Source organism: Gopherus flavomarginatus, chromosome 2, assembly GCF_025201925.1.
Source record: "Gopherus flavomarginatus isolate rGopFla2 chromosome 2, rGopFla2.mat.asm, whole genome shotgun sequence".
Taxonomy (NCBI): Eukaryota; Metazoa; Chordata; order Testudines; family Testudinidae; genus Gopherus; species Gopherus flavomarginatus.
In genome coordinates this window covers 180,336,186-180,348,860 of record NC_066618.1, presented here as the reverse complement: position 1 = coordinate 180,348,860, position 12,675 = coordinate 180,336,186, and the positions used below count along the sequence as shown (strand labels likewise).

Sequence of the window (12,675 nt, the reverse complement as noted above, 5' to 3'; positions counted from 1 at the left end):
AAATCCATTCCCAATTCTTACATCATCCTAAAATCTGGCATTCTGGCAGTTCTGGGGGATTATTGTGCTACAGAGCATATCATCACACATCTTCTTTGTCTCTCTTTCAGCAATAATGCACTATACATAATCTATACTTCCCTGCCCACATAAAAGCCTTTTCCTTACTTGACAGTCCTGCCAAGGAAACATAATGCCCCCACATTCCACAATCCTTTCCACGCTCCTGTGTCATAATCAGCACTCACCTGTGCATGTTCCCATTGGTGGTGAAGGATTGTCCACATACTGAACATTTATAAGGCCTTTCACCTGAGTGCACCAGCATGTGGCGATCAAGGGAGCTTGCTGAGCTCAGAGACTTTCCACAGATGCTGCAGGAATGGTCTGTCCCTCCAGTGTCAGTGTTATGCTAAAAGTAAGCAATGATTTTCATTGAATTCCTCCAATGTACTGCCCAGGAAATATCAAAGAACTGTAACAGCTAAAAAAGTAGTTGTGTTTTGGGGTTGTTTTTTTTTGTTTTTTTTTTTAAGAGCTACTTAGCAGGATACTCAACTTAAAGGTAAACCTTACATGCTTTTCTTTTCATTAACCCCTTCGCTGCCAGAAAAGCACACCAGGAATGTCTGGCTGACATAGGCCTACTGTGTTGTGCAACACATCCAGCACGTCCACTGTGGAGTGCAATGCAGGAGGGCAAAAAGGTATCCAGACACAAATGGTTAGGGGCAGAGTGGGGGGTGGGGATGGTGAGAAGTGTTGTTTAAACTTGAAAGATCATTTTAAAATATTTATGCTTTTTTGTCAGGAAAGTGTCAATTTACATTTGTTTAAATTGAGTAGGTGACAAAATTCAGAGCAATAATCTGCCATTGGACAGACACCAGAGTTTTATGGCTATGTACGTGCCTTTTAGGGTAGAATTTGGCCCTTAGTTATCAATGTCACGTGAGGGTCTTTACATAGATTAAAATCAGTGTGATATGTTGATGATGATGCTAATTAAAACTATATGTTTTAGCATAAAAGGGAAAACTGAAATACACATTTATCCAATGGACACCAGAAAGTGAGCCACACCCTCAATGTTCAGAGCAGATCTCTTTTTGTTCCCTATTATGAAAAAAAGACAAAAGCTCCTTTACAAAACTCCCTACATAAAAAAAGAGAGAGAAAAGCATGAGGAGGACATTTAGCTCCACAAAAAAGGTGCTGTTTGCAAAGTCACTTCTTTGCCTAGCTTCCCAAAGTTGCTGCACTCTGCATAGGACAGAAGTGCTTTAATACCAGCCTGAGCTCATAGCTCCTGCGTTCATGGTCGTTAATTTGAATGGGTGTTGAAGGTGACTATGGTGAAGCAGACAATAAAAGCAGGACACTCTTTCTAATGGAAATGTTGTTCTGAATCCTCAGATTACTTTAAACTTCCTTGAAGAGGAAACATTTCATTGCTTGGGAATAGGCTGGGGTAGAAGGGAAAGAACTCTACAACATTTGTGCATTCCAAAAAAATATTTTAAATATGAAGGCACAAATATGTATGTGAAAAGTGAACCACAGTCATAATGAAGGACCTCTGGGTTTGGACAAGGAATGATTTTTGTTACTGGAAAATGGATCTCTCTCTCCAAGTCACTGTGCTCTCTTTAATATAAAAGAACAATTAAGATAAGTAGTCTGCATACCTGACGAATGTGCATAGTTAGCTGGTGCTGTGTAGTGCAAATCTTCTCACACAGAGGACAGGTATAGGAAGACTTCTCTTCTTTTGTTTCCTGTAAGAAAAAAAACCAAAACACACACAAACATAAAAATAGAGAAACCCAAAAGCTAATATCACAACTACTGATTGGTATTGAAATCATACGCAAGAAACATAAAAACATCTCTCAAAGAACAGAACAATAACTTGTATTTACACAATCATCACCCTGAAAGATCACTAAGGGAAGCTTCAGAAACTATAATTTACAAACCCACCACAGAAATGCAGCAGCTGTTTCACAGCTCACAGCAACTCTGCAACAGCAGTTTGGGACAGGAAGTGAAGGCAACCCATTGTGACCAGCTGAAACTACCAGAAGGAATTTAAGCGGGCAGAGCACAAGTACCCAAATTGGAAGTTGGCCAGGACGTGAGGGTTAACACCACTAATCTTCCAACAAGGACCAATGAGATCTTTAAACAAATCATAGGGGCCTACATTTTGCATGTCATCCGAATGACTGTGCAGGAGCGCAGTGCCTTTAACATAAATAACACTGCTTCACACAGGGAAGCGCTGCACCTACTGAATCACCAACATCACTTTTTAGAGCATCTTGGATTTTTCCTGGAAGTGTCCCACTCACATATGGGCCAGATCCAACCCTTCTTAAGTTTGCAAGATCTGATGAAATTGTAGCCTTCGAGAGGTAATGATGCAGGCATATATGCGACATAAACAAAACACAATATACCTTATTCTCCTTTCACACTGGTGAGAACCAGAGTAACTATGGTCAATCCAGAATAAGAACAGTGAGAGTAGAGAATCCAGCATTATATTATTAAGCACACCCTTGAGACACCAAGCCAAGGATGCAATGGGACTCCAAGTGGAAAGAAATTAATTTCACTTAGTTGCCCAGGACTGCTGTTAAGTGACGAAAGACACATCCACCCACAACCATCCACAGAAGCACAGTGCACTGTTATTACCTGAGCAGCCAACTAAAAAGCAAGTGTCTGAGACTGAAAACTAAACATGGTTCTTCTGCAGAACAGTGTAGCTCTCTACCAACCAGGAAGACTCAATGTTCATTTAAACCCCTGGTATCTTAAGAATGCACAAAAATCATCAGTGTTGCGGCTGGCGAATATCATGTTTATACTGAAAAGGTATCTTCTACTTGAACTTTCTTGCCTGCTACTTTAAGTATTCTTAGTGCAATAATGAAAAGAGATGAATAGCTCCTCCAGCAGATATACTGTGTATGTGTTCGTGTCCACCCATTTCCTCTTTCTAAAAAAGCTCACTGGAGATGTCAAATAAAAAACTTTCCAGAATGTACGACAGACACATGAACGGAGGTTGCCCATCCCACTGAAAAGTGGATGGCTATAATCCCTTACGGTTACGTACTACAGAATTTAAAAGTGGATGATGCCAATCAGGTGCTCGGAAAATTATTCTGAAGTCCCATGCAATCGAATAAAGCAATAACTGCTCTATTTTTTTTTGGTTTGTGTTTGTCTGGGGTAATTTTTTATATAGTAGGAGGGGAGAAAGACCATCCTGTAGAGGGGAATGTAGTTTATCTTCTAAATTTTATAGAATTATTCAAAAATAATGGTTATTTTCTATTAATCTCTAATAGGAAATTTCTGTATGGACAAATGGCCATTTTTCTGCATCTTTTCAGCCCAAACAAACACAGTAAACAATAACACTGATCTCAAATCCCAAACGCATGAGACTTGTGATCTAATTTGCAATGATTAGCCTTTTTTGCCTCCTCGCCTACACAAAGAAAAATCCTCCCACTGTTTATAGATCTACTATACACAGTTCTCTACAGCAGGACTTCACTATAACATGGATCAATGCCTCATGTACTTGACGTTCACAACACGCTAGAAGGCAAAAACATTAGAAGACAAGTGGGAAAAAAAAAAGTTTCTCTGAAATCTGTACATCCCCAAAAAAGCTGATCAAATCTGTGCAACAGAACATATCACATATGGAATATATTTGTAATTAAAATACACATATTCCCCTCCACAGATGTAACTTTATTGCACACAACCAGTTTGTGGAGTAATGTTCAGCTCCAGTTATACTGCAGCTCTGTTAAAGTTGGCTCAGGGCTGGGAGAACAAACATGCAGTGCTGTGAGGAAAATCCCTGCAGCTGTGCTGACAGTTTAGATGGTGTTTAATCCCCAGAGATATCTGTGAAATTATCAGTCTACTTCTTTTTTCTTTTTAGCTAAGGATACAATTCTACATGATACAATTAATTGTTTCGAAGGCTGCTTTGTAGGTTGCCTGTTCTTTGAATAAGCAAATTAACAAAAGATAGCATAATTACTGGTTCACCTTGAAGCAAAGATCAGACACACACTACAGCTCAGCCAGAGCCGATTAGTATTGACTCTGGAGTTTATTATTAACTAAAACCCAAAACTTTCTCCAGTGCTCACACAGTACACACTGCATACCATAATACAGGTCCAACAAATCAAGGATGGCTAACCACCGAATTCTGGTGACTTACTCAATGCAGACATGACTTCTGTAAAAGCAGCATCACTGGAGAATTAAAAATGTAACATTCAGGGTATGTCTTCACTAGCAATGTTTTTAACATGGCTGAGTAGTCCCTAGTCCGGCCATCAGTGCTGGGAGAGAGCTCTCCCAGTGCTATAAAAAAACCCCAGCCCCATGAGGGGAATAGCTACCAGAGCTGGAAGCGCGGCTCGTAGCGCTGGTGCACTGTCTACATTGCCACTTCACAGCGCTGAAACTTGCATCGCTCGGGGGGGGGGGGTGTGTCACACCCCTGTGCAAGAAAGTTGTAGCACTGTAAAGTGGCAGTGTAGACAAGGCCTGAATATTTGAGTTGCTGCAGTTGTGCTGGTGAAAGAGCACTTCCTGAACTGAAAGATAAAATTAGCAGCTCATTTGTTAACTACACTTGCTTAAATAAAGCAATCTGGCACTGCTCTTCTGCACCCAACTGCTGGCAAATCTCTTTAGGAGTTTCACATTAGGTAGATTTGTTTTCCTGTTTTTCGCCCTTCTTCTCTCTTAAAAGTGGCCTGAACCCCCTTTGTAACATCTTTTCTTCAGGAGAAAAAAAATGAAAAGTTATAATAGATGAGGATTAACGTGCATGTGTGTTTATGAGACTTTAGGCAGACCAGAGCCAAGATAAAGGCAGCATCATAAAAAGAACCATAGACTTGGATAAGGATTCAGGAGAGACTGTTTCACTATAACCCCATGGAATACAGCAATGAGACACAGAAAACCAAATAAATTCTGTTACCTTTTTACTATACCTAGGGCGTGGGACATGGGCAATTCTGACCAGAATTTAGACTCATATTTGCAATGCACTGAAACAATTCACCACTTTTAATGTGCTTTGCTGTCAACAGAAATTTGCTGCATCCGCGGTTGCTAGAGTCAGGCTACAAAACAGACTGACACAAAGTTAATATTGCCCTGAAATCCTGTCAATTCCATTTTTTCCAATGAGACATGTATTTACCTCATTGGTGGTAACCTACCTCCACCTAAAAACAAATCAGCTAATTTATTTATTTATTTTTACACTGTAAGAATCCCTCTTAATCCTGTCACATTTACTCCCTGAGCGTCCCTTGATCCGATGCCCACTGAAATATAAGGTGGAATAAAGGTCAGCAACGCTAACAAACTCTCCTGAAGCCAAATCACTTGGTGTCCTAACAGCAGACAGCTGTTTAGCAGCCCTGCCACTGACACGAGTCTGAACAGCACACTCCCACTTAATGCAACTTTGGACTGTGAACGAACGTTAGCAGGCAAATCTTTCATGCCAGCTACCAGACAATATACTCCTATGTTCGCATTTATCTTTATGTCACCCTGACATATTTTTCTTTTCAATTAATGTATTTTAGTTTAGAGGAAATAAAACATAAGCCAAACCAGAAGCCATTTATCTGAAAGACTAGATTGCAGGCTAATAATAAATTGCTACAGAAACATCATATAAGTAACATGGTTTTGACTGATATAATTCTCTTCTTTGTGGTGGTATTGATACAGTGCCGTCAACTGGTAAATATGATAAACTTGCTCACCCCCTACTCATTTGCATTGCATTATGCAGTAAGTCTATGTACTTGTTTAAAAAAAAGAGAAAACGCAGCGAAGACTATACCTTAAGGAACCATGTGTACTGGTAGAGGGACAGACTAAGGCCCTGACTGAGCAAAGCACGTAAGCCAGGGTAATTCAGTGGGAATACTCACATGCTTCGAGTTAAGCATGTGTTTAAGTGCTTTGCTAGATAGATCAGTGTGCAAATGACAAGGTGGTCTTTTCCAGCTCAGATTTATATGCTTATTCTGTGAAAAAAGTCACAAACCACACATGGACTTGGTGGCATTAGCTGAAATGCATCACATGTACTATTTGAAAAGCAAAAATGACAATGAAAATTAACTCTTTTCCTCGACTGTGAAACTCTCTCACCCATTGCATGCTTGGAGTTATATACCTGGTTCCTCCTGCCAATCCGATTTGGTGCAGGAGACTTCGATGGGGACTTGATGTTTTGAGAGTTCCCGCCATTTTCAGCGATCTTCCCCACACTCATTACTGCTGACATCATGGCATCAATGGAGGACAAGTCTGTACTTTCCAAACTGTTTGGTAAAGTTGGTGTCTTGTAATTGGTTAAGCTTTTGAGCTGCTTCTCTGGAATTGTAAACAAAAAAAGTTGCTGAGATTATCAGTTGGAGAGCTAATGGTGTGTTCAGCAGTATGCAGCTGATGGGAGAGACATGGCCCATGCCTCAAAGAATTCACAACCTGTGTGATCTGAAAAAGTAAAAAAGAGTAGTTCATAACAGTTTGGGGTCCTTTATTAACAGGAAAGCTACTAAAGTTCTAGAAAACACAAGCGAAGTTGCGACTTTTTCTTTGAATGCTCTGCTCATGTGAACTTGACCTTCAAACCTCCAATACAGTACAGTAGAATCTCAGAGTTACAAATACCTCAGGAATGGAGGTAGTTCAGCACTCTGAACAAAACATTATGGCTGTTCTTTCAGAAGTTTACAACTGAACATTGAATTAATACAGCTCTGAAACTTTACTATGCAGAAGAAAAATGCTGCTTTTAATCTTGATTTAAACGAAACAAGCATAGAAACAGTTTCCTTCCCTTGTCAAAAAATTTTTTAACATCTCCCCTTTTTTTTTTAGTAGTTTATGTTTAACACAGTTCTGTACTGTGTTTGCTTTTTGTTTGTTGCTGCTGCCTAACTGTGTACTTCTGGTTCCAAATGAGGTGTGCGGTTGACTGGTTAGTTCATAACTCTAGGGCAAGGGTAGGCAACCTATGGCACACGTGCTGAAGGCGGCATGGAAGCTGATTTTCAGTGGCACTCACACTGCTTGGGTCCTGGCCACCGGTCCAGGGGCTCTGCATTTTAATTTAATTTTAAATGAAGCTTCTTAAACATTTTAAAAACCTTATTTACTTTACATACAACAATAGTTAAGTTATATATTATAGGGTTATAGAAAGAGACCTTCTTGTTGTCAGTAGCTACTGGTGTGGTGCGCTGCTCTTGTTCGATGATAACAGTCGGCTGCATGCATATCTTACTACACGTCTAAAAATGTTAAAATGTATTACTGGCACGTGAAACATTAAATCAGAGTGAATAAATGAAGACTCGGCACATCACTTCTGAAAGGTTGCTGACCCCTGCTTTAGTGCTTTTAACTCTGAGGTTCTACTGTAGAGTCAGTAATTCTGGGTTTAAATCACATGTAGCCTAATTCTCTTGTCATAATACAGCATCTTGTTGGTGTCCTGTGTCCACAGTGAAAGACTGGAGCACTGTTCATGAGTAATTGCACTTGCAAACACATTGCCCTGGGGGTGAGTCGGTGTTTTGGGCAAAGTTACATTAAGGTGTAAGAAGTGCAATGTAGAATATACATAGAATATTTATTCTACATCACATGTACATGTAGGAAGGATGTTCTTGTTTCAGATACTGTACTTAAATAGTTGGGGCACCAGGTGTGTGGTGTTCCACTTTATGGACATATTACGTAAACATTAATATACTAGTAAGTCTTTCACATTCTGCTTTAGAAACATAAAAGAGCATGCTTTAAAACCCCAGCAGATTCATCACTTAAGATGAACAGCACGGAACCCAAGGCTTAAAATCTGAATACATACAGGAAAAGCCACTACAAGAGATGACGTGGGGGGGATGTATAACAAGGGACATGTCCACTTGATCCTCTGTATAACATGTTTTGGGAAAAGAGAAGTATGGACATTATAAACAGGTATTTTATGAGGATAAGTAATGCTGTGCCAAGTTACTGGGAGCCAAAAAAGGTCTTCATTTGTAAGCCTTGCAGTGGGGAGAGAGTAAGTGTTTGTGCTTCTGCTCAATATTACACACACACACACACACACACACACACACACACACACACCTCTACCCCAATATAATGCGACCCAATATAACACAAATTCAGATATAACGTGGTAAAGCAGTGCTCGGGGGGGGCGGGGCTGCGCACTCTGGTGGATCAAAGCAAGTTCGATATAACGTGGTTTCACCTATAACACGGTAAAATTTTTTGGCTCCCGAGGACAGCGTTGTATCGGGGTAGAGGTGTATATATAATGAATAGGGATGGAGAAAACTCTTAAAAATAATCTTGCTGATCCTTTAAACTAATGAAGAACATAATTCTAGTTAAATAAGTTACCTTCATTTTCCTCCCTTGACTGCTGAACAATGAGGTTTTCTTCTTGCTTGCTGCTCTCCCCACTTAGTGTATTCAGCTTAGCAGAGTCTAGATCCTCTATAGCACCCTCTAGTACTGTACGAAACAAGGGGGAGGTAAGAAGGAGTACATTAACTACGAGGTAGTTTTAACAGAGAAAGACTTTATCCCCCTAATTTATGTCCAAGATTCAACTTGCAAAAAAAGGAGACAGACAGAGTACATCACTGACACTACTGACATCTGGCTGAGAAATTCAAGCGTATTCTGCAGCTAGAGAATTTCAGTAATTAAAGTTCATACATTCTTCACTTTCCTTTAGAAAAATTACAGTTTATTCTAACAGATGAATTCATGATGACTCTTTGCTTAATACTAACAGTGGAAAGGACGACTGAAATTGCTTGGACCATTCAGCACATTTCTCATATCCACTGTCCCTGTTCATCAGTAATTACTGAATTGCTGGTGGAATTTTTTCCCTCCTCTCTCTCTCTCTCTCTCTCTCTCTCTTTTTTTTTTTGGAAGCCACACATGCACTTATCAAGCTATTGTCAGCAACTCTAACTCTGCAAGAAGGACCCCTCTCTGGTTCAAATATGCCAGAATAGTTTTTTGAAGGCCTTTTTTGAGTGGCAGACATTCCAGGAACACAACAAAACATAAACAGACAAAAAGTGATTCCTGTGGGAAGATTTTTTTTCAGCAAGTAATATTGCAAAATGCAATTACAGTTTTAACTGAGAGTTGCACCATGGTAACATTAAAGAAAAATAGTTCTGTTACTTCACTATTGAAACAAAGATCATCAGCCTTTGGAAGCTTTACCATCTCAGAATTAAAAATGGTGTCTGTCAGCAGGCCTTTAACGGCATTATGTGCTTTTATTTCCCTATATGCAGAGGCTACAAGGCTCAAATAGCAGCAAAAACAAAGATGGTTTTTTTGTAAAAAGAATGAGCACATCTTACTGTAATTATCCTGTTTGAAGCATCATTGAGCTTACACAATATGTTTGCACTTATGCAGCACTTCTCAGTGGATCCCAAACCGCTCTGCAAACATCAATGAATTAATAAATCATAGACTCATAGACTCATAGACTCTAGGACTGGAAGGGACCTCGAGAGGTCATCGAGTCCAGTCCCCTGCCCTCATGGCAGGACCAAATACTGTCTAGACCATCCCTGATAGACATTTATCTAACCTACTCTTAAATATCTCCAGAGATGGAGATTCCACAACTTCCCTAGGCAATCTATTCCAGTGTTTAACTACCCTGACAGTTAGGAACTTTTTCCTAATGTCCAACCTAAATCTCCCTTGCTGCAGTTTAAGCCCATTGCTTCTTGTTCTATCATTGGAGGCTAAGGTGAACAAGTTTTCTCCCTCCTCCTGATGACACCCTTTTAGTGTCATCATAGTGATGTCCACTTTACAGGAAGAGACAGGGTCGTCCTTAGGATTTATGGGGCCCTACGCAGTTTTATTAAACTGGTGCCCCTATGCCAGCGTAACTGGTACCCCAATGCCAGTGCATTTGGCTCTGTGAATACTGGTGCTCCTATACTGCCCCTATACTGGTGCCCCTATGCTGGTGCAACTGATGCCCTTACAGTGGCGCATTCAGCTCTGTGAATACGGCCCCTGCCTTCTGCCTAGTAAGGAGATTGCAAGGCGTGCTGGAGCCGACCCGCTCTGACCTGCTGTCCCAGTCACAAGTGTGGACTCCGTGGGTGGGTGCTCTGGGGCTGGAGCACTCACAGGGAAAATGTAGTGGGTGTGGAGCACCCACCCGCACTACGCTCCCCTCTCTACTACCTCACCTCGTGCCTCTCGTTCGCTGGTGGCCCAGCGCTTACCAACGCCTCCTTGTCCCTCCCAGCGCTTCCAGAGCACTGCAAACAGCTGATTTGCAGCATTCAAGCTCTGGGAGGGAGGGGGAGTAGGTGGGGAGAGACAGGGTAGGGGTGCAGCAGGAGCAGAAAGAGACAGGGTGGCAGGGGTTTGGGGAAAGGCGTGGAGTGGGGTCGAGACCTGGAGCAAAAGGGGGTGTCAAGCACCCCCTGGCAAGATGAGAAGTCAGTGCCTATGGTCCCGGTGGTGCCCCAAATTTTTGGGGGCCCTACACAGTTGTGTATGCTGAGTATGACTAAGGACAGCCCTGGGTAGAGAAACAAAGGCATAGGGAGACAAAGGGCCTAACTCTTCCATGTTTGCTCAGGCTGAATAGCTCCTTATGCCACGCCTACCTTCACCTCAGTGTGAAGAAGGATGGCAGAATCATGCTCTGAGGGATTACTCACTTCCTTAACTGTTACCCATGTGCTTAAGTACCTGTCGTAAATCAGGACCTGAGTGACTTGACACATCAGGTCAGTCCCATGATCTACACTCTAGACAATGCAGCCAGCTCCCTAAATTGGGCTTTTATCAACTGTATAAGCTTTATAAACTGTCTCCTGAATGACTCTCTCTCTCTCCCAATTTTAATACCTTTCCACTCAGCAAGCACTGATTTTCCCTTCTGGTGTGGGCCTGATCCTGGGAGGGGTTGAGTGGATAGCTGATGGATTCCTTCAACTACTTTGGTGAAGGAATCCAACAAGAGGGGATGCAATTTTAGATTTGTTTTTGGTGAGTAGTGTGGACCTCATAGAAGAAATGGTTGTAGGGGACAAACTTGGTTCGAGTGATCATGAGCTAATTCAGTTCAAACTAGATGGAAGGATAAACAAAAATACACCTGGGACTAGGATTTTTTATTTCAAAAGGGCTAACTTTAAAGAATTGAGGAAATTAGTTAGGGAAATGGTTTGGACTGAAGAACTTGTGGATGTAAAGGCGGAGGAAGCCTGGAATTACTTCAAGTCAAAGTTGCAGAAACTATCAGAAGCCTGCATCCCAAGAAAGGGGGAAAAATTCATAGGCAGGAGTTGTAGACCAAGCTGGATGAGCAAGCATCTCAGAGAGGTGATTAAGAAAAAGCAGAAAGCCTACAAGGAGTGGAAGATGGGAAGGATTAGCAAGAAAAGCTACTTTACTGAGGTCAGAACATGTAGGGATAAAGTGAGAAAGGCCAAAAGCCATGTAGAGTTGGACCTTGCAAAGGGAATTAAAACCAATAGTAAAAGGTTCTATAGCCATATCAATAAGAAGAAAACAAAGAAAGAAGAAGTGGGACCGCTAAACACTGAGGATGGTTTGGAGGTTAAGAATAATCTAGGCATGGCCCAATATCTAAACAAATACTTTGCCTCAGTCTTTAATGAGATTAGGGATAATGGTAAGATGACAAATGGGAATGAGGATATGGGGGTAGATATTACCACATCCGAGGTAGAAGCCAAACTTGAATAACTTAATAGGACGAAATCGGGGGGCCCAGATAATCTTCATCCAAGAATATTAAAGGAACTGGTACATGAAATTGCAAGCCCATTACCAAGAATTTTTAATGAATCAGTAAACTCAGGGCTTGTACCATACGACTGGAGAATTGCTAACATAGTTCTTATTTTTAAGAAAGAGAAAGAGTGATCCGAGTAACTACAGGCTTGTTAGTTTGACATTTGTAGTATATAAGGTCTTGGAAAAATTTTTGAAGGAGAAAGTAGTTAAGGACATTGAGGTCAATGGTAATTGGGACAAAGTACAACATGGTTTTACGAAAGGTAGATCGTGCCAAACCAACATGATCTCCTTCTTTGAGAAGGTAACAGATTTTTTAGACAAAGGAAACACAGTGGATCTAATTTACCTCGATTTCAGTCTGGCATTTGATATGCTTCCACATGGGGAATTATTAGTTAAATTGGAAAAGATGAGGATCAATATGAAAATTGAAAGGTGGATAAGGAACTGGTTAAAGGGGAGACTACAACGGGTCGTACTGAAAGGTGAACTGTCAGGCTGGAATGAGGTTACTAGTGGAGTTCCTCAGGGATCGGTTTTGGGATCAATCTTTTTATTATTGACCTTGGCACAAAAAGTGGGAATGTGCTAATAAAGTCTGCGGATGACACAAAGCTGGGAAGTATTGTTAACATAGAGAAGGACCGGGATATCATACAGGAAGATCTGGATGACCTTGTAAACTGGTGTAACAGGAGTAAGATGAAATTTAATAGTGAAAAGTGAAAGGTCATGCAT

The 12,675-nt window shown here is 41.0% G+C and overlaps 1 protein-coding gene across 1 annotated transcript in view; it reads right to left on the bottom strand.

Moving 5' to 3' along the window:
- The window catches only part of RREB1 (ras responsive element binding protein 1), a 142,263-nt gene that overhangs the window by 64,225 nt on the left and 65,363 nt on the right, over nt 1-12,675 (bottom strand). Inside the window, 4 exon segments of the mRNA XM_050939820.1 lie at nt 249-412; nt 1,689-1,778; nt 6,257-6,456; nt 8,506-8,619. Of these exon segments, the coding sequence (XP_050795777.1) occupies nt 249-412; nt 1,689-1,778; nt 6,257-6,456; nt 8,506-8,619 (568 nt within the window).